At 45.1% G+C, this 20,884-nt stretch overlaps 1 protein-coding gene across 8 annotated transcripts in view; it reads right to left on the reverse strand.

Annotated features, from left to right (window-relative positions):
• Positions 1 to 20,884, reverse strand: part of NFIC (nuclear factor I C) — a 133,494-nt gene that overhangs the window by 30,205 nt on the left and 82,405 nt on the right. For all 8 annotated transcript variants that reach the window (XM_027850948.1, XM_027850949.1, XM_027850952.1 and 5 more), the window contains exons 3-4: positions 5,266 to 5,337; positions 495 to 569 (exon numbers count right to left, since the gene is read on the reverse strand). In XM_027850948.1, coding sequence (XP_027706749.1) covers positions 495 to 569; positions 5,266 to 5,337 — 147 coding nt within the window. The remainder of the gene's footprint in view (positions 1 to 494; positions 570 to 5,265; positions 5,338 to 20,884) is intronic.

Here is a 20,884-nt window from a genome sequence, read left to right on the forward strand (position 1 = left end):
AACCCCTGTTCTCTCATTAAGCCTTCCATCCCTCTCACTGAACCCCTATCCCTCATCAAGCCTGCTGTCCCTCTAACTGAACCGCTATCCCTCATCATGCCTGCCGTCCCTCTCACTAAGCCCCTATCCTCTCATTGGACCCTCATGCCTTGACTAAGCTCCCACTGGCTCACCAAACTCCTACCTCCTCATTGAGCTCCATCCCTTTCCTGAATTCTCATCACTTCCACGTGCCCACATTCCTTCCCTGAGACCACATTCCTGTATCTCCTCTTTGTTCCCTCACTGAGCTGACTACCTTTCTCACTCAGCCCCCATCCCCTTATTGAACCTGCCTCAATGAGCCCCCAACCCTTCACTGAACCCCACCCTCCTCACTGAAAAGTCCTTCCCCAAACCCATCTCCTTCCTGAGACCCCATCCCTTCATTGAGTCCCATGGGTTAGAGCAGGGTCAGTGCACAAATGGGTGCTGGGGGCTGGGCAATGACTCACTCCGGGAGACTTGGATGAGCTCCGTGACACTGAAGACCCCAGATGTAACAAAGCTTTCCTGGAAGTCTGTGGTGTCTGTGAAGAAAGAGAGACAGTGGCCAGTCAGAGGGAGGAAGGCACTGTGTGGGTTGGGATGAGGAGCCTCTGGTTCCAGCACCTCGTCCTGTTTATCCTTTTGTTCATCCTTCAAAGAATCCCAGGAGTGAAACAGCCTTGGGTTGATCTCCCCCATCTGCCTGCAGCAGGAAGGGCCACATACCTTGGCCAGAAAGGATCTGGAAAGGACCTGAGAACGTAGAATGTCAGAGCTAGCAGACACCTTAGAGATAATCTTGACTATGTAGGTTTGGAAACTGAGGCTCAGAGAAGATGAAGGACTTGTTCAAGGTCACATAGGGGATACTGGGGTCTTCTGATTCTTGTCACCTGCCTTCCCCTTTGGGCTATGCTGTCTCCCCTAGGCACTGTGTTAAGATCTGGGTTCTACTCCAGCGTGCCACTTCTAGTACATCATCTCCATGTACCCTGGAGAGATTCATTTTCACTCATTCTATAGGCTGGAAATGAAGGTCCTGAGAGATTATGGACCTGCCTCATCATATAGGCTATCAGGTTAAATCAGGATTAGAGCCCTCTTCTTTTTCCTCCTTTTACCAATTCCCCTTTTAACTCTACCCCATCCCTCATGGTCATTGGAGACACATTGAGCAATCCCTCCAAATGCCCTTGGGGGTAGGGTGGGGGTGATGCAACACATATACCAATGGACTGTGGTTGGGCATAAGGCCCACGTGCTATAGATGGTCAGGGGAGATGGTTAAGGTTTCGTGTGTGTGTGTGTGTGTGTGTGTATGTCCCCTCCCCCCCAATTTTCTCCACCAGGGGGCAGCAGTTGTCTGACTCCCTAAATTTATGCTTTGTCCCAGCATCCCTTAGGTATTGTTCTGGGCACCTCCATTACCACCTGTGGATGGCCCTCCTAGAGACAGTCTGTACTCATCCTTCCTAGATACCGTCTCTCCCCACTCCACCCCTCCACTGCCCCTTTTCACATTTCTAATCCTAGATTGTCCAGAGGCTCCTTAAGAATGTCCCATTTCCTGCTCCCTAGATTCCTTAGGGATGGTCTGTCTTGTCCTCTAACTATGGGTTTTCCTCAGACTCCCTGGAAGACCTCATCCACTGTCTTCTTCAGCTTTCTCCTCTTTTCAATGACTCCCATACTTCATTTCTGGCCTTGTTTCTCTTAAGCCCAGGTCCCATGTTTAAACATTCCTGCAGGACATCTCCCTCTGTATGTCCTGGCATCTCCAACTCATGTCATTACCGTCTCTGAAAATACATTCTTCTAATTTCCACCATCAGTGCCAGTGATCATATCATTCTCCCAGGGCCCGGGGAAACTGCAAATCCCTGTATGGACACTTGTATGTGCGTAGTTGTTTACATATTGTCTTTCCCTTTAGACTCTGAGCTCCGTGAAGCAAAGCCCATGCTTTGGCCATCTTTGGAGCCCCAGTGCTTAGCACCATGCCTGGTACTAGTAAGCACTTGATAAATACTTACTGACCGACTGACTCTGACCTTTCTTCCCTTTCCTTTGTCCTCTTCATTTCCTTTATTCAGTCTGTCTCAGAATTCTGTCCTCTCATTTCTTCCTTCGAAATGTCTCAAAATAGTTTTCTCTCCTCCTCACCGTTCTTACAGTCCCTATGTAATCCAGGATGTATCATCTAGAGCCTACGAACTTCTGGCACCATCTCCCCATCTCCAACCTTTCATCTACTCCAGTCCACATAGATGGGCCCTCTCCAGTTAGTCCCCTTGGTCACTTCCACCCAATATACACCAGACTTAGTCCTGCTTCCAAAAGTATATACTGATCTTAATCTTGGAATGCTTTGTCCTCTCCATCGAACCCATCCTTCAGTGCCCAACCTCCACCTCCACCAGAAAGGCCTCTCTGATTGCCCTAAGTTGTTCAACAGCGGCCTCCTCCTTCTCTGGACTCATTTTTTTTTTTTTTAAGGCAATCAGGGTTAAGTGACTTGCCCAGGGTCATACGGCTAATAAGTGTCTGAGGCTGGATTTGAACTTGGGTCCTCCTGACCCCAAGGCTGGTGCTCTATCCACTATACCACCTAGCTGCCCCTCTGGGCTCCTCTTGTAATAATAATAGCCAGCACTCATATAGTACTTTAAGATTTGCAAAGCACTTCACTAATATTATTTCATTTAATCCTCACAACAACCTGGGAGGCAGGTGCTATTCTTATCTCCATTTCCCTGGTGAGGAAGTGGAAGCAAAGGTTAAGTGACTTGCCCAGAGTCATAGCCAAGAAGTATCTGAGGCAGTCTTCCTGACTCCAGGTCCGGTGCTCCATCTACCATAGTGTCCAGCTGTCATTTGTACCACAGTCTAACACCCAGGCATTGTAACAGCTTTTCAGCTCAACAGCAGTTCCCTGAGTGCTGAGGTCTTCTGTCTCTTGGGCAGAGCAGATCCCTGGGCTACTCGGGTAAATCCTTATTGACCAAGTGACCTAAGGCAGGACTTCATGGTGTTAGAATGTTCTCTTCTCTCAATGCATTCACTCCAAGTTGGAAGGGGCCCCAGAGACCATCTAGTCCAGCTCATAAACCTGACCAGGAATCCCTTCTACAATTCCCTCCCAGCCTCAAAGTGGTCAGCCAGCTCTGCTTAAAGACCAACAATAATGATGGGGGTGGAGTGGGGGGTGAGGAACACTCATGATCTCTTACTGCAGTCCCGTTCTACTGATGGATCACTCAAATTGTTAGGAAGTTTGGTTTTCTTTTCTTATAGGAAGCCTAAATCTGTCTCTCTCTAACTCCTCCTCATTGCTCCTCCCTCTGGGGCCAACCAGAAGCAATATAATTCTTCTTCCACATAACAGCCCTCCAGATATTAGTGTTTAGCTTTCTAGACACAGCAGACACTGGCTATAACCCTAGGTGGCCATGTGACCCAGTGGTTAGTAAGGAGCTTGGCAGACCCCTGTGGTTGGAGGTTCCAGGGCCCCAGTCATCTCCTCTCTCCCTGTCACCCAACATGTCCTCTGCCAGCAAGAATCCACAAATCCCAAACCACCTTAATGATGGAGGTGGAGTGGGGGGTGAGGAGAATTCATGAGGTCTTCATGCAGTCCATTCTACTGATGGATCACTCAAATTGTTAGAAAGTTTGGTTTTCTTTTCCTTAAGTCTCCTCTCTAGGCTAAATATCGCCAGTTCCTTCAACACCCCCCCCCCCAGTGGACTGGTTTCCAGTTCCCTCCTGGGACCAGGGGGATCCTTCACTCTTGTCCTGGGCCAATATGAGTAGGATGCCCTCCCTCTACAAGGGGTCAGGCAGGGCCATAGGCTAGGGGTGGGTGTGAGGAGGTACTGAGTCTGGCACTGGCTGAGGGAGAAGTGACTACTGGCCCTCTTCCCCCCCCACCAAGGCCTGCCAGCAGTTTCCTCTTGGCAGCCTGTCCCCAGCTGTCCCACTGCAACCAAAGCATTTCCCCTCTTACTGCCTACCCAGCCACCAGCTCCCTTGGTCCCTCCCTCCCTCCCTCCCTCCCTCCTTCCTCTGCGTTGGCCTCTCCCTGGCCCAGGATTTCCTGTTTCTGCAGTGGACAGGCGCTCTCTCTCTGGAGGACTCCCTGGCCGGGGAGGGAGGGGGTGGGACTTGACTTCCTCTGCCTGACAGGCTGAGTCCAAGGGGAGTTTCTTTGTGGAGTGGACAAAGGCAGCCAGTGGGAGTAGTGAAATCGGCCCTGGACTTGGGAGTCAGAATCTTGGATCAGCCAGCCAGCCACATATATCTGTGCGACCTTGGCCTTGTTGCTTCCCCTCTGTGGGGCTGTTTCCTCTCCTGTCAAATGAAGGGGTTGTACTAAATGTTTTTTAAGGTTCCTTCCAGCTCTGACATTTGTGAACCAGAAGTGTGGTGGTTTGGGATTTGTGGATTCTTGCTGGCAGAGGACATGTTGGGCGATAGGGAGGGAGGAGATGATTGGGGCCCTGGAACCTCCAACCACAGGGGTCTGCCAAGCTGCTTACTAACCACTGGGTCATATGGCCACCTAGGGTTATAGCCAGTGTCTGCTGTGTCTAGAAAGCTAAACACTAATGAACCTGCCCCTCGACTTCCCACTTGTTCACACCTTTACTTCAGCAATATCTATCCTGCCTTTGGTCATATACTGTGTTGTACACTAGTCCCCTTCTACTCCCTGAAGGCAGGGGCAAAGGCTTATCCACCTCCATATCTTTCACACTGTCTCATAAATGACTGCAAATAACAAGACAGAGAGACTCAGACTTCATCACTAACCTGGGGGTAGAAGACTGGGGCAGGCCAGGTTCAGATCACTGAGACTCTAGAGGGGGGAAGGATTAATTTGTTTTCCAAGGACTGGGGCCTCTTAGAGATATTTTTATCATTACAGGATCATAGAATTTAGATAGAGCTATATAAGACCCTAAAGAATAGGGGAAACTGAGGCATAGGGAGATAAAATGATTTGCCCAAGGTCACACAGGCAATAAGTAGCAAAGCTGGGAATTTGAACCCAGATCCTCTGATTCCCAATCCTGTGCTCTTTCTAATACATCATAGGTTAGAATGGCCCTTAAAGATTACCTAGGAAATTGAGGCAAAGCACGAGCAAATGTCATGCCTGGGATTACATACAGCAAGTGAGGAGCACCAGGTGTCTTGCCCTCTCCCTGTCCCTGATGTCCTCGTTCCTCCACTTACCCAGTGTGATGGGCTTACTGTCTTCTTGGTCAGAGCCCATTCCTGCCCGGGGGCTGCTGCTCTGCTCTGAGTCTGAAATGAGAGAAGAGAGACATGGCATTGAAAACTCCTTTCCCCCTATGTTTGCCACAAGGAATAATAACAATAATAAAGTGTCACATTTTTTAGCACTTAAATTTTCAAAGCACTTTTATACACATTATCTTGTTTGACCCCCCACAACAACCTTTTAAGATAGGTAAAGCAAATAAATCTATGAATCTATGATCTCTATTTTATAGATGAGAAGAAAAAGAGGCATTAATGGATAGAGTGCTGGGCTTAGAATTAGGAAGACCTGCATTCAAATCTTACCTTTCAGTGGATGTGTAACCCCAGGGCAAGACACTGAACCACTATGATTCAGACAACTTTCCAAAGACTTATTCACTAAGCCACTGACTGGTTTTGGTTTGCTTGGGTGGAGGGACCTCCTACTCTAAGAGTTTCCACCCACTGCTAAAATCACAAATCCTTCATTTATCTGTATACAAATGAAGAAACTGAGGTTTGGGTCAAGTGACTCCCCACAGTCACGAATATACCAAGTGAGAGAACAGAGAGTGAAACTCTAATCTCTTGACTTCCAGTCGAGAGCACTTTCTAGCATGTCTCTACCAGCTGGCCCCAGAGCTGCCCACCTGTCCATCCCTATTCCCCTGGAGTAGCTTAGGTGCCAACCTCATGGGTTCCAATCCTAGATGATCATAGATTTAGAGCTGGAAAGCGCCCTAGAGACCAAAGAGTCCCAATCTCTTATTTTACGGATGAGGAAACTCAATCAGAGAAAAGACAAGAGACTTGGCCAGGATCACATAGCTAGTACGTGTCTGAGCTGTCTTCCTGATTCCAGGTTCAGAGCCCTCTGCTCCCAGCTGGGCATCCTTTGGACATTCCCAGCTTGCCTCTCTTGCTATGATTGACCTCCCTCCAATCCACTTCTTTCTTCCCTCTGGGGAAGGCATCCTAATTGCCCAGTCTGATCTCTTGGCTTCTTGAGGGAATCCTGCCCCATTCCAGATGCCAGATAGGAGCAGGTGGGAAGGTGATAGCCTGGCCCCCATTTGGGGATGGAGTTGGGATGGTGAACCTATATGCGGGGTTTGGTGATGGGGAAAGACCATCCCCTACCACAGATGGTTAAAAAGTTAATAGCTGGTGACCAGGCAGGGTCGGAGTGCTGGGCCCGTTGCCATGGTGACAGCCTTACACTAATGGCTCCCTGACGTAATCTGATTTGCTGAGTTAATGGACAGTCTCGGCGGCCTCTGCCTGCCCGCCAGAGCTCCCTCTCCCGCCCAGATGGTGATAAATGGGCTCCCTCACCTCCCCAGCACCCGCCTGCCGGCTGCCCGGAATCAAGGAAGCTCCCGACCTCCGGCCCAGTGGCGCCTTTAACCAGGCCTGGCTTATGCTGAGCCTCCTCCCTCCTTTCTTTTCTATCCTCCTCCTGCTTTCAACCGCCCAGAGGGTTCCTGGACCCTGGAGGACACCAGGAATCATAATAACTCCAATCATCTTTAGTGCTGGAAACTTTACAGAGAGTGTTTCTCCCACTCACCCTTTGAGGTGAGTGTTGGCAAGTACTGCTGTCCCCATTTTGCAGATGTGGAAACTGAGGCCCAAAGAGATGAAGAGGCTTGCCCAAGTTCACACAACTAGAGAGTGGCAGAGCCTGCATGCAAACCCAGGTCTCCTGACTCCAAGTCTGGAACTCATTCCACCCTACCACGTGGCCACACATTACCTTCCAAAATGCCCGACCTTTGCTGGTGTAGGGAGAGAGGGTGGTGATTGATCAATCAGCCAATCAATAAACTCTTACTGAGCACCTGCTATGTGTCAAGTACTGTGTTAGGTGCTGAGGATACAAAGGAAAAAAATAGTCCCCACCCTTGAGGAACTAACACTCTGTTGAGGAAACCCATAGGCATATATACAGGGCATCTCAAAAGTTCAGTTATGAGTTTTAATTTAAAGCTTACTTTAAATTCAATCTTGAAATAGTACTAAGACTTTTGGGACACATATAAGTATATTCAAAATATGCCAAGTAAATACAAGGTAAGTTCAGTAGGAAAGCACCAGCAGCTGGAGGGAGATGGAGCACACACATGTACTCATGGGCAGGAAGGAAGCTCTGAGTCATTCTCCTCTCCCCTGGCTCTCTGGTCCAAGCATCAACTGTGTGTTTCTCAAGGTAGTAATAATAACTGATGAAATGCTGCAAAGTTTCCAAAGTGTTTTATACACATGATCTCATTTGTTCTTTACAACAGCCCTGTGAGGTTAAGTGCTGCAGAATATGTCATTATTCCCATTTTACAGATGAACAAACTGGGGCTGAGAGATTAAGAAACCTACCCATTTGGACACAGGTAGCATCTGATTCGTTAGGGGGCTGTGGGCATGTATCTCAGAGTATGCCTGCCCCCTGTGTACATACATCCATTCAGTACACATTGAACACATGGATGAATTCACATACACACAGGACATACTCATGCTCCGGCACAGATGCACATGTGCATGTAAAATGATCAGGTTGGACAAGACAAGAGGATACAGAAGGTCAAAAGTGGAAGGGACTTTTGAGGACATGTAGTCCAATTTCCATATTTTATATTTGAGGAAACTGAGGCCCAGAAAGGGGTGGTGACTTATCAACCCACAGTCATAACAAGAATTAGTGGCAGAGTTGGAACCCAGGTTTCCTTCCTACCAGTCCTAGGCACTTTCTAAGGAACCATGCAACTGAATGGCACAAAATCATGGGAAGAATCAGAAGCAGTCTCTAAGGTCCCTTCCAGTCCCATGTGAGAGAGTTTCCTGTTGTGGAAAAAGCATTGGACGGATAGCCAGAAGATCTGGGGTCTAGACCCAGTTCAGCTATTAACTCCAAAGCAATTTACTTTCTCCATCTGAGCCTTGAATGCTAAAATAGAAGGGTGGAACAGATAACAGCCAACGAATCTTTCAATTAAGAAATTCCATGATTCTATGATTCTCTTCTAGCTCTTTACATTCTATATTTTAAGGTCCCTCCTAACTCCAACATTCTATGTCTGAGGGCCCTTCAAGCTCTGACATTGCATGAGTCTATGAGTTAGATAGGTACCTGTTTGCTGAGAGGGCACACATCAGCCTTCTCTTCCGCAAAGCTTTCAGCTATCCATTGTGCCCTCATCTCCTGCAAAGTTACCCATGAGCCAATGCAGGGGCCCAGGTCTGTCTTCTTCACTCCTTCCTCTCCCTAGCCTTGCCCAGCTACTGTGTAACTCCTTATCACAGAATCTCAGCCTAGGTGTTCTCCATTCCACCCCACCAAGGGGTGATGGGCACCCCTCAAGCCTCCATCCCCACCTGCCCCACAAAAGTCACCTCTCTGCATCTGGAGATCAGACTGGTCCAGGATACACACCTTGCAACATGTTCCACGAGTGTCCCTTCCCATTTCAGGGGTCAGAAACACGGGGCAGGAGATCCTTGCTGGGCTCTGGCCTCCCCCCTTCAACAACTGCCTGCACCAGCTCTCATCAGGAGCACACACACACACATACACACACACTATGTGATCCCCTTGCCTTCATCTTATCTAAAAATAATCAGCCTCCTTGAGCCATGAGCAGACGCTGAGCTCAGCATTATTGGTTTCTAGAGCAGCTTGGATCAGAGGCCCAGATCTACTTCCTTTTTCTCAGTCTTCTTCCCTGCTCCAACAAGAGGGACAGGGTAAGGGGTAGCCAGGTCAATCTCATTGGAAGAAAGACCATTCCTTACTTCCTAGCTGGACCAAATGAAGGTACACCCCTATTCTAAAAGGTATATGAGGTTTTGGGGACAGAGCACATCATTTTCTGCATGCATGTCCATACAACATTCTCTCCTTATCCCAGGGGCCTGTTCTCAAATGTGTCCGATGCTTTCCTGCATCAGAATCTTTGGTACAGCTGTTCCCTTCACCCAGAATTCCCCTCCCCATTCTCTCTACCACTTCCCGTCTGCCTCTGACCCATTCCTCACCCCTCAGGGAACGGTGATATGATGGAACTAGCACTCCGTTTGGACCAGTAGACCTGGTTTGAATCCAGTCTCTGCCACTTTCTCGCTACATGACCTTGGTCAAGTCACTTCCATCCTTTGAAAGTCACTTTTCTCAACAGTAAAATGAAGGCATCTACTAGATGATCTCTAAAGTTCTTTCCAGTACTAACTTTCTGTGAGTCTATGATCTCTATTTGTCTTCCTGGTCCTTCAAAGTGCAGCTCAAATGGTACCTGCTCCCTGAAGCCTTCCTAGTTGGTCTCCAGTCCATATCCTCACCTCTCTTATGGAGGGTAACTTGGAGGATTGTGAGGGGATTAGAGACCATGCCATTACAGGATCAAGTAATGGAATGGGGGGTTCTTAACCAAAAGGAGAAAAGACCCAAAGAAGACATGACCGTCTGTCTTCATATTTGTTGTTCAGTCCTTTCAGTTGTGTCTGACTCTTCATGGCCCCATTTAGGATTCTCTTGGCAATGATACTGGAGTGGTTTGCCATTTCTGTCTCCAGCTCATTTTACATATGAGGAAACCAAAGCAAACAGAGTTAAGTGCCTCACCCAGGGTCACACAGCTAGTAAGTGTCTGAGGCCAGCTTGAACTCATGAAGATGAGTCTTCCTGATCCCAAGCCCAGTGCTCTATCCACTGCTCCACCTGGCTGTTTCTGTCTTCAACTGTCTGAGGGGAAGTCATGAGGAAGAGGGATTATGGTTATTCTACTTGACCTCTGAGGGCAGGACCAGGAGCAGTAGGTAGCAGGTATAGCAATACAGATTTCTATCCTTTATAAGGAGGACCTTCCTAACTGTGAGAGCTGTCCAGACATTGTCGGAGGTAAACTAAGGGAATAGGGAGCTTCCACCATTAGAGGTATGCAGAGACTGGATGATTACATCCAATGAATGGTGTATGTAGAACTCATACTTTGAGGAAGGGTTGTACTAGATGTTTTCTGCAGGGCCTTCTCACTTTAGAATTCTTGACCTCTCAAAGCACCGGCTGTCCCTCTCTTATGTACTCATTACATTCTGGCTTGTGTTACAGTTACTGATGAATATGCTTTATCTTCCCTACTAGATTCTGAGCTTTTGGCTAAAGGCTCAATTTATCGATTTAAAGTTTACGAAGTACCTTTACATGCCTTCTCTAATTTGATTCCCCAAATAACCTCGGGAGATAATGATGATAACCACCATCACCACACCACCATTATTACTTTGTCCATAGCAGCTTAAGGTTTATCAAATGCTTTTCGCACAACAATCCATGTGAGGTAGATAAAGTATTATTTTACAGGTGAAGGAATTGAGGCATATGAAGAGTAATGAATTGCCCAAAGTCACAAGAGACCAAGTCATGGTTCTAATCCAGTTCTCAAGAAGAATGGTCTTTGGACTCAGAAGGAAGGCACAAAAATGGTTAACAGAGATGAAACCCAACATAAGTGAGGAAATGATAAGTGAAACACATAGTTGCCCTCATTGATTTTAGATAATCAGGCATGAATAAACTATATGCCCAAAGAACTGAGAGATAGGATTGCTGACCTACTATCAGTGACCTTTAAAATACTATGGAGAATGTGAGTGAAGGGAATAAGGGGGAAAAGCATATGTTAAGTAACTACTATGTGCTAGGCACTGTGTTAAGTGCTGTATAGATTTTATCTCAGTTGAGCTTCACAATAACCCTGTGGGGTAGGTATTATTATGATCCCCACTTTACAGTTGAGGAAACTGAGGCAGACAGAGGTTAAGTGATTTGTCTAGGGGCACAAAGTTAGCAAGTCTGAGGCTGAATTTGAACTCAGTTCTTCCTGACTCTAGACTCAGCACTCTTTCCACCTAGCTGAAGGTTGGAGATATAAGCAAAAGTCCTGTTGTTGTTGTTTTTTTAAATAGAAGAGTTTTTAAACTATTAGTCAGTGAGCTTGACTTTAGTACCTGGGAAAACTCTAAAATAAATAATTAAAGGGATGGTTTGTGAACATTTAGAAAGGGAAGCAGTAATCACTAGGAGCTAGTATGTCTTCAGAGAGACTAGGCCAGGGGTGTGTTACAGACCTAACATACCTAGATTTCAGCAATGCATGGGATTTGACTGTCAAATGCTATATACATAGACAAAAAGGAGAGATATGGGCTAAGTAATAATATAATGAGATTGATTCAAAAGCGATTAAATGGCTGGACTAAAAGAATAGCAATTAAGTGTCGATATCAGCTTGGAGGGAGGCCTGGAAGTGGCATGCCCCAGGGACCTGTCCTTGGTCTTGTGTTGTTTAACAATTTTATCAATGACCTAGAAGAAAGTATAGATAGTGTGTACAGGAAGATCTCATTAGCACCCATGGATTCAATTATTATCTCTATGCAGAGGATTTTGTTGTTGTTGTTGTTGTTTAGTTGTTTTGTTTTCAATCATGTCTGACTCTTCATGACCCTTTTTAGGCGTTGTTATTTTTTGCACAAGACACTCCCTTTCCTGACTCTCTGCCTTTTCACTGTCCATATCCCAAGCCTGGGCTTTTTCTCTCCCCTCTTGTCTCCACCTCTAGCTTCCCTGGCTTTCTTCAATACTCAGCTCAAATCTTACCTTCTTCAGAAGGCCTTTCCCATTCTTCTCTCTCATCTCCCCCTCACCCCTTGCTGGTCTCTTCCCTCTGAGATGACATTTCATTTATTCTGTCTTATCTTGTATGTATGGGGTGGGGTTTTTTGCATATTTTCCTTATTAGAATGGGAGCACTTTGAAAATGGGGACTGTCTTTTTGTCTTTCTTAATATCCCCAGTGCTTAGTATAGTACCTGACATATAGTAAGCACTTGATAAAAGCTTGTTAACTGATGGGCTAACCTGAGTTTGAGTTCTATGCCAGACATTATCTTTGTGATTCTGGGCAAATTGCTTAACCTCTTTTCCAATCAGTTTTGTCATTTATAAAATGAGGGCGTTGGACTTAATGACCTCTGAGCTTCACCCCAATTCTAAATCCCCCAACTCTCTGATCCCATGGTCCTCTAAGGTCCCTTCTAACTAAATCTATGACCCTATGGCATGCTTATCAAATCTGAAGATGACACAAGAAGAGCAAGAGCAAACAAGTCTAATGATAATACAAAAGGATTTAAACAGTTCAGAGCAGGGGTGGGAAACCTGCGCCTTCAAGGCCACAAGTGGTCCTCTAGGTCCTCAAGTGCTTGGATTCAGTCAAAGGGCCATATTTGAGGGCCTGGGGCCACATGTGGTCTCAAGGCCGCAGCTTCCCTACCCCTGATTTAGAACAGTGGACTGATTCCAGCAAAATAAAACTTAATTAGGATAAATGTAAAGTTCAGCACTTCGGTTCAAAAAACGAATGGCACAAGTATAGGATGGAAATGTAACTAGGGTGACTGCTTTTGTGAAAAATATTTGGGAGTTTTAACGGACTACAGGCTCAGTATGAACAGGGGTATACTGGCAATGTTTAACAGCTGGTTTTCTTAGGAGGAAATTGTATACTTGACACATTTTTAAGTTGAATCTGCATTATAAACATTTTTTCTATCATTTTCTTTAGTCTACGGTGATAGTCAACAAAACAACAGCTCAAGCCTGATTTGTAGCATTTGTTGATTTCCAAAGTGTAAATACTCATACTGAAAATTTAACAACTGGCTCTCAAAGCTGATACTAGCTGCCTCCAGCGTACTTCTGATACATATGAGTCAAGAATGTGATAGGTTGCATTAATAGAAGCATAATATCAAGAGCAAGGGAATTGATAATCCCACTATATTATACCCTGTTCAGACTACATCTGGAGTGTTGTGTTGGGTCTCTAGAATCCAAGTGTAGTGCTTGGTCAGCTATACCCTGTTATTCTCTGAGGACATTTAATACTGATCAGGTTGGCTAACATGACAGAAAAGGAAAATAACAAATGTTGGAAGGGATGTGGGAAAATTGAGACACTGATGTACTGTTGGTGAAGTTGTGAACTGATCTAACCATTCTGGGAGCTATTTGGAATTTTTATACCCAAAGGACTATAAAACTGTGTGTATACTTTTACCCAGCAATACAACTACTAGGTCTGTATCCCAAATAGATTTTTTTAAAAAGGAAAAATTCCTATAAGTACAAAAATATTTATAGTAGCTCTTTTTGTGATAGCAAAGAATTGGAAATTGAGGGCATGCCCATCAATTGAAGAATAGATGGACAAGTTTCGGTATATGATTATGATAGAATACTATTGTATTATAAGTAATGAAGAGTAGGATGCTTTAAGGAAAAACCTGGAAAGAATTACATGAACTGATGCAAAGTGAAGTGAGCAGAACCAGGAGAACATTGTACATAGTAAAAGCAATATTGTATGATGATCAGCTGTGAATGACTTAGCTATTCTCAGCAATACAATGATCTAAGATAATTCTGAAGGACCCACGATGAAAAACGTTATCTACCTCCAGAGAAAGAACTTATGGAGTCTGAGTGCAGACTGAAGCATGCTTTTTTTAAAAACTTTATTTTTCTTGGCATTTTTATTGGGGAGGGGTCTGTATTTTCTTTCACAATATGACTAACATGGAAATATGTTTTGCATGACTGCACATGTTTAACCCGTATCAGATTGCTTGCCTTCTCATGAGGGGGGAGGGGAAGGAGGGTAGGAGAGAATTTGGACCTCAAAATTTTGAAAAAATGTATGTTTAAAAGTGCTTTTACATGTAATTGGAAAAAAATAAAAGTTTTTTTTAAAAAGTTATACCCTCTTGTCTCTCTTAATTGTGACAATCTAAGCAGCAGGAGACCAGAGTGATACTACCACAGCAGGTCCTCAGACTAATTATAAATAGAGCTGTATGGTTTATAAAACACTTTATATCCTTTATCTCACTGATTCCCACAACTCCCTTGTGAGGTAGGTGGTGAAAGTATTATTATTCCCATTTTATAGGTAAAGAAATTGCAACTGAGATGGCACTCCCCAGATGCAATGACTTGTCCAAAGTCACAAAGCTGGAATGGGCCAGAGCTGAGACATGAACCCAGGCCTTCTGACAACACTGTACTTTTTCCACTCCACCTTTAAAAATCCTTGGCTTCCACAATATGGGCGTTCTTTACCTTTACCTTTGCAGTCTCAGAAGGGATGACACTAATTCTGTTACCCTCCCCTATGCAAAACTTCCACTCCTAGCCAAACTCCTTGTTCCCTAAACGTGGAAAACTCAGTCCTACCTCCTTGTCTTGGCCTCTCCTTCACCCTAGATAACCCCCTTCATTCAGGTCAAGTCCTATTTCCTCTAAGAAGCCATCCCTGGTCACCCCAGGCTGGAGTTATTGTGTGTTCCCTTTGTGGGGCCCATAACATGCACTCTGTCTTCCCTTGACAATCTTTTTAAGTCCATGCCTGATTCTTAGGATCATAGATTTCAAGTTGGAAAAGCCCTTAGAGACTATTTGGTCCAATCTCCTCATTTTATAAATGAGGAAAAGGAGGTCCCTGAGGAGTTAAGTGACTTGTCCAAGGTCATACAGATAGTTAATGGGCAGAGTCAGAATTTGCACTCAAGACCTCTGATGACCAATCCAGCAATCTGCACCTCTGTTCTTCATATACACTGGAGGCTCTAAAAGGATGACGAAGGATGACTAACGAAGAAGTGGCAGAAGAAGAAAAGTGCATCTCACTGTCAGAAGAGTCTGGTTACTGCGTCTCAGAGTTAGTAGGGTTTTCAGGGTGCACTGAATCCAACCCATATTGGACAGAAATTCCCACCACAGTATGCCTTCACAAGTTCCTGCTTAACCTTGGAGACCTCCAGGGAGGAAACATGGATTGGGCAGCGAAAACACTGGAGTTTGGAGACCTGGCTCAGATTTTCCCACTACCACTTAGCATCTGTGGGATGTGGGCAAGTTCTGTGATTTCTCTAGGCCTGTTTCCTCAGCTATAAAAGGAAGAGGTTAGACTAGTGGTGAAGTGGCTAGAGCACTGGGCCTGGAGTCAGGAAGACTCATCTTCCTGAGTTCAAATCTGGCTTCAGACACTTCCTAGCTATGTGACCCTGGGCAAGTTCACTTAGCCCAGTTTGCCTCAGTTTCCTCATTTGTAAAATGAGCTGGAGAAGGAAATGACAAACCATTCCAGTTATCTCTGCCATGAAAACTCCAAATGGAGTCATGAAGAGTCGGACACAACTGAGAGACAACAAAAGACCAGATGGCTTCTAAGCTCCCTCTGAACTCTAAATCTATAACCGTAAAATGGGGAACCAGTTATCATCTCTCGAGGCAGCTTTTTTCCTTTGTCCACTCACTCAATCATTTCACAAAAACTGATGGAATAGCTACTAGATACAGTACTTTGTGCCGGAAGCTGAGGGGAGCTAGTCTAAGACGGCTGCCTGACCTTAGAGGGGTTAGAGCAGGTGCCCCACCCCTGGATTAGAGCCTGCCATCGGCCAGCTCTGCTTGGAAGGAAGTTCTTCCTAATACTGAACTGAAATCTGAATCCCCATAACTTCCATCCATAGGTCTTTCTTTTTGCCCTGTAGAGTCACGTGGCCTAAGTCTGCAATCTCTCGCCCAGGACAGCCCTTCTGGTGTGTGATGACCATAACCATGTTCCCCTTAATTCTTCTCTGCTCATTTTTTTTCCTCTCAAAACTTCTTGTCTTCTAAACTTCCCTTTTATGGTCAAGGACACCACCATCCTATCAGTCACCCAGATTTCAGGGCTCATCCTCATCAAATACCTATCCTGGCTCACCCTACATATCCAATCTGTTACCAACTAGTATCATTTCTTCCTTCCCAACGTCTCTTGCGTGCATCCTACTCTCTCCATTCACACAGCTATGTGGAACAATGGATCGAGCTCTGGACTTAGAGTCAGGAAGGCCTGAGTTCAAATCCTGCCTCATACATTTACTATTTAACCTCTTTTGTCCTCAGTTTCTTCACCTGTAAAATGAGGATAAGAATAGCACCCACTTCCCAGAGTGGCTTTGAGAATCAAATGAACTCATAAAACATAAACATAAAAAGTGCCTTGAAAAGCTTAAAGCATTATATAAATGTTAGTTATCTCTCTGCCTCAACTACCTTTCCACTCCAATCCAACTTCTACAAGGCTGTCAGAGTGAGCACAGCTCTGACTGTGATACCCTTCCATCCAATTCCTGTGGCTCCCTATTACCTCCAGGATCAAATGTAAAGTTATTTTTTTGTTTGTTTGTTTTGATACTTAAAGCTCTTTATAATCTGTTTTATTCTTACCTTTTCAGTTTCTACAATCCAATCACATTAACCTACTGAGTTTTCCTCTCATACAACACTCCACCTCTCATTTCCATGCCTTTGTACTGGCCGTTCTCCAGGCCCAGAATGTTCTTCCTGCTACAGCCAACTATTTTTTTTCCCCTGGCTTTCTTCAAGACTCAGCTTAAATCCCACTATTTGTTGTAGGCTCTTCCCAGCTGTCCCAGCTGCTAGTGCCTTCCCCTCCAAAGTGACCTTCTATTTATCTCTACATATTGTGTATGTATCTATTTTTTCCATGTTGTCTCTTCCATTAAAATAGAAGCCCTTTGAGGGAAGGGGTTGATTTTGGCCCTGGTGCCTGGCCCACAGTGGGTGCTCAATAAACGCTATTTCATTTGTTGATTTTTTCATGGTAAGCATCCTGAATTCCTCCAACAGATTCTCATGTGACTGGGCTTCCCCAGTTCCTCTCCCATCCCAGTCTTTCTCCTTTTGACATGCTCCAGCTTGGCAGTGTCCCTCCTAACATGGGAGCACCTACAAGTGACCATAATATTTCAGCTGTGGCCCTATATTATATTAGAAAGAACACTGAATCTGGAAATCGAAGACTTTGGCTTGGGATCCTCACTCTGCCACTGAGTAGTATGGTCTTGGGAAAGTCATTTAACTGTTCTGTGCCTCAGTTTCCTCATCTGTAAAATGAGGATAATGGTCTTGGTGCTACCTACCTCACAGGACTGTTGCGAAGATTGAAAGAGATAGCGGATGTGCTTTGTAAAGCACTGTGTAAACCAGAGGGTACTATACAAATGTCAGCTACTGTTATTATGCAGACAATGGAATCATCACCAGCTTTGATCACTCAAGCCATCACCTGCCCCAGCTCCTGAGGTTTTGGATGATTCCTGTGGAACAAAAGCCAGTGCCAGTAAAGTTGGCTCAAGCTCTTCAGGTGGCAGCAGGCAACCAGTAACACCTGGCTGAACTAGAGGGTGGGGCAGGGAAGACAAGAAAGGACTGACAAGCAGCAGGTCTCTGGGAGAATATCCCTATGGTGTCCAGAATGGGATTGGCCAGAAAACAGGCCACCTCTGAACAGCTCTGCCCAGAGGTCTCTCCATCTCAGGACCAGCCAAGGGCTGAGAAATAACCCTTGCCCAAAACCAGCCAGACACGTTCAAAGCTGGGGAGATGCCCAGCCAAGGACTTTCATCCAATTGGGCTTGAACCAACCTGGGCATTTGGTCTCAGCCCCTCCCTAGCTCCTCCTGCTGCCTAAGGCCCTCTGGCCTCTAGTCGATGGGCCCAATTCAGGGCAGGGAATACTCCAGTGGGCGCTAGGCCATGTGACTGGGGGCACTTGGGGCATTTTCCCAGGGAGCAGTGGGCTGCAAATACTGCCTAGTGGTTTGGCACTATGGGATCCATCTGGCCTACGTTGACCTGAGAGCTCTAACTCTGACCATACTTCACCATTCCAGATACCAGCCTCCCCTCACTGTGACCATCTTGGAATATGAGTCAGGTGGGCTCAGGATAAACCTTACATACAGGAGGTATTGTTCTCCAACACCCAAGTTCTCCATTGACTTCAGAGGAGCTTGGAACTGTGAGAAATAGGAAACGGGAACTTCTCTAGAACGACGGAATATCAGACCAGGATAGTACTTTAGTACAAAGATTATTAAAGCCGGAACACAGCTTCGAATGTAGAATCTATGATGTCAGATCTAGAAGGGCACTTAGAACACAGAAAGTTCATTCTGGAAGGGACTTGAGCATCGTCCAATATAGTATTTCCCAACCTAAGCTACTCTTTAGGCTGAGAATGATCAAAATGTTGTATCTCGAACTTCTTCAGGCTCTTCAGGATCTTGGGCAGCAGAGACTATGAGCCTGGAAGAAGGAAGAAACTTAGGCATGTGATAAGGAGAAGGGTACAGTCCTTTCAAGGCTTTTAAAAGTAGAGATTTTTGACAGTGAGCATTTTTCAGTCTAGGAAAAATGTGCTGTGGAGTTGGCGATTTGGAAGCAGTGATTGTTCACCCTCCTTTCTGGTGTAGGAGCCCTTTCTACAGCCCTCGAATAGACAGTCATCCAGCTTCTGCTTGGGACACCTCCAGAGAGGGGGAGATTACTATTTCACGAGGCAGCCCATGCCAGTGAGGGACAGCTCTGTTCCTTAGAAAGCTTGTCTTTCTAACGAGCCAAAATCGGCCTCTTGGTAACTTCTCTGCTTCCTTGAAAACTCAACTCAAATCCTTCCTTCTACAAGAAAATTTTTCTGGTCTCTCTCTATTCCCTCGTCCCTAAACCCACTGCTAGTGCTTTCCCTTGGACATTACCTCCAATTAGAAATACATATATACATATATACATATGTGTGTTTAGATATATATACACATAAATGTATGTATATAGGTACAATATATTTTATATATGTAAAATATATTATTTCTATATCCTAGAAATATATAAAACATATTTATATATAACACAACTGTATTTTCTATATAAAGTTTGTGTGTGTGTGTGTGTGTGTGTGTGTGTGTGTGTGTGTGTGTGGAGAGAGACAGAGACAAAGCAAGAGGGAGGGGAGGGATGGAGAGAGAGAGAGAGAGAGAGAGATGTTTGCATGTTATCTCCCCCATTAGATTGTGTGCTCCTTGAGGACAGGACTGTTTTTGTCTTTCTTTGCATCTCCAGCACTTGACTTCCTACCATTGGAGTCACATCAAATAGTTGCTCTCCTCAAAAATAATTAGGATAATTAATAGGATAAAGGGCATTGGGACTATCTATCAACCTTCTTCCCTTTGGACATTAAGCTTCTGTCAGTGAAGCCTAAGATTACATGAATTGTTTTGGTTACCACATCACACTGTTGGTTCACAGCAAGCCTGAGGTCAGTGAAAACCCACAAATCTTTTTTTTTTTTAATATAAATCACTGACTAATCCAGGTGTCCTCTATCCTTTACTTATGCAACTGGTGTTTTTAACGGATTTTTAAAAAAAACAACCTCAAGTCATTTGTGTCCATGTAATGTCTTTCTCACTAAACTGCAAGCTGTGTGAGGGCAGGGACCATACCTTATTCACTTTTGTGTCCCTCATAGCATTTCCCTCAGAGCTGCATGCATCATGTCACGTAATAGAGGTTCTTGACATTTCTGTGCATGGATGAATAGATGGATGGATGGGCATAAGCAATATTACCCATGGACAAAACTTGTGTTCCATCAACCCAGAATTACGGCTGAGGATGTCAAAGGATATTTGAAGATGACTGAGGGTTAATGAGTAGAAGAAAAGAGGTTTGTTATAGAATCTCCAAATTGGAAGGGACCTCAGAGGGTATCTACTCCAACTCATATCTGTACAGAAACATATGAGAAGGGAAGCTCATAATAATAGTTGTATTTATAGAGAGGGATAAGTAGCCAGTGTGCATCAGAAATGGCACTATAACCCAAGTTTTCCTGACTCTCTAGCCTATGCCACACTGGGGGGGGGGGGCAGAGAGAGAGAGAGAGAGAGAGAGAGAGAGAGAGAAAGAGCACATTCCTCATAGCAACTCTGTGAGGTAGGTGTTATTACTATTCCCATTTTATATACAAGGAAACAGGACAAGAGAAGTTAAGTGACTTGCTCAGGGTCACACAGCTAGTAAGTGTCTGAGGTAGGATTTGAACTCAGGTCTTTTCCATCTCCAGCTTCTGCTCTCTCCTACCTAAGCCACATGTCTACTTAACAAGATAATTCCTTCACTTTTGACTTCCTCTGAGCAGGCACGCATTTCTCTTTTCTTTTCCTATACACTGCCTGTTTCCCAGAAAGAACATTTTCAGTGGTTTGCACAAATTGGAACACGTCTGTGTGGCAGACCTGGGTTTGAGGCTAAGAGCTATGTGACCAAAGCACCTTTACCTCTCCAAGACTTAGTTTCCTCCCCTGTAATATGGATGCAATCATCCTTACACTACCTATCTCAAAGCAGTGTTGTGAGGGAACCACTTTGTAAACCATAGAGCCCTACAGAAATCTTAAGCTATTATTTTTAGCATATTAATTTATTTCCTTTCCTGTATGTTATGGATTTAGAGTCAGGTTGGCATGCAAATTAATAAAAACGATCCATTTGATTTAATCCCCAGGACTCTGGCAACACAGCTTGGCCTGGAGGTTGTCATTGGCTGCCCAGAGCCCCCATCTAGGGCATGGCCTGTCCCTCAGCTGAGGGGAAGCTTCTGGGGCCAGGAAATGATGT

The sequence above is a fragment of the Vombatus ursinus genome, unplaced genomic scaffold (genome assembly GCF_900497805.2).
Source record: "Vombatus ursinus unplaced genomic scaffold, bare-nosed wombat genome assembly UNPS02009173.1, whole genome shotgun sequence".
Taxonomy (NCBI): Eukaryota; Metazoa; Chordata; class Mammalia; order Diprotodontia; family Vombatidae; genus Vombatus; species Vombatus ursinus.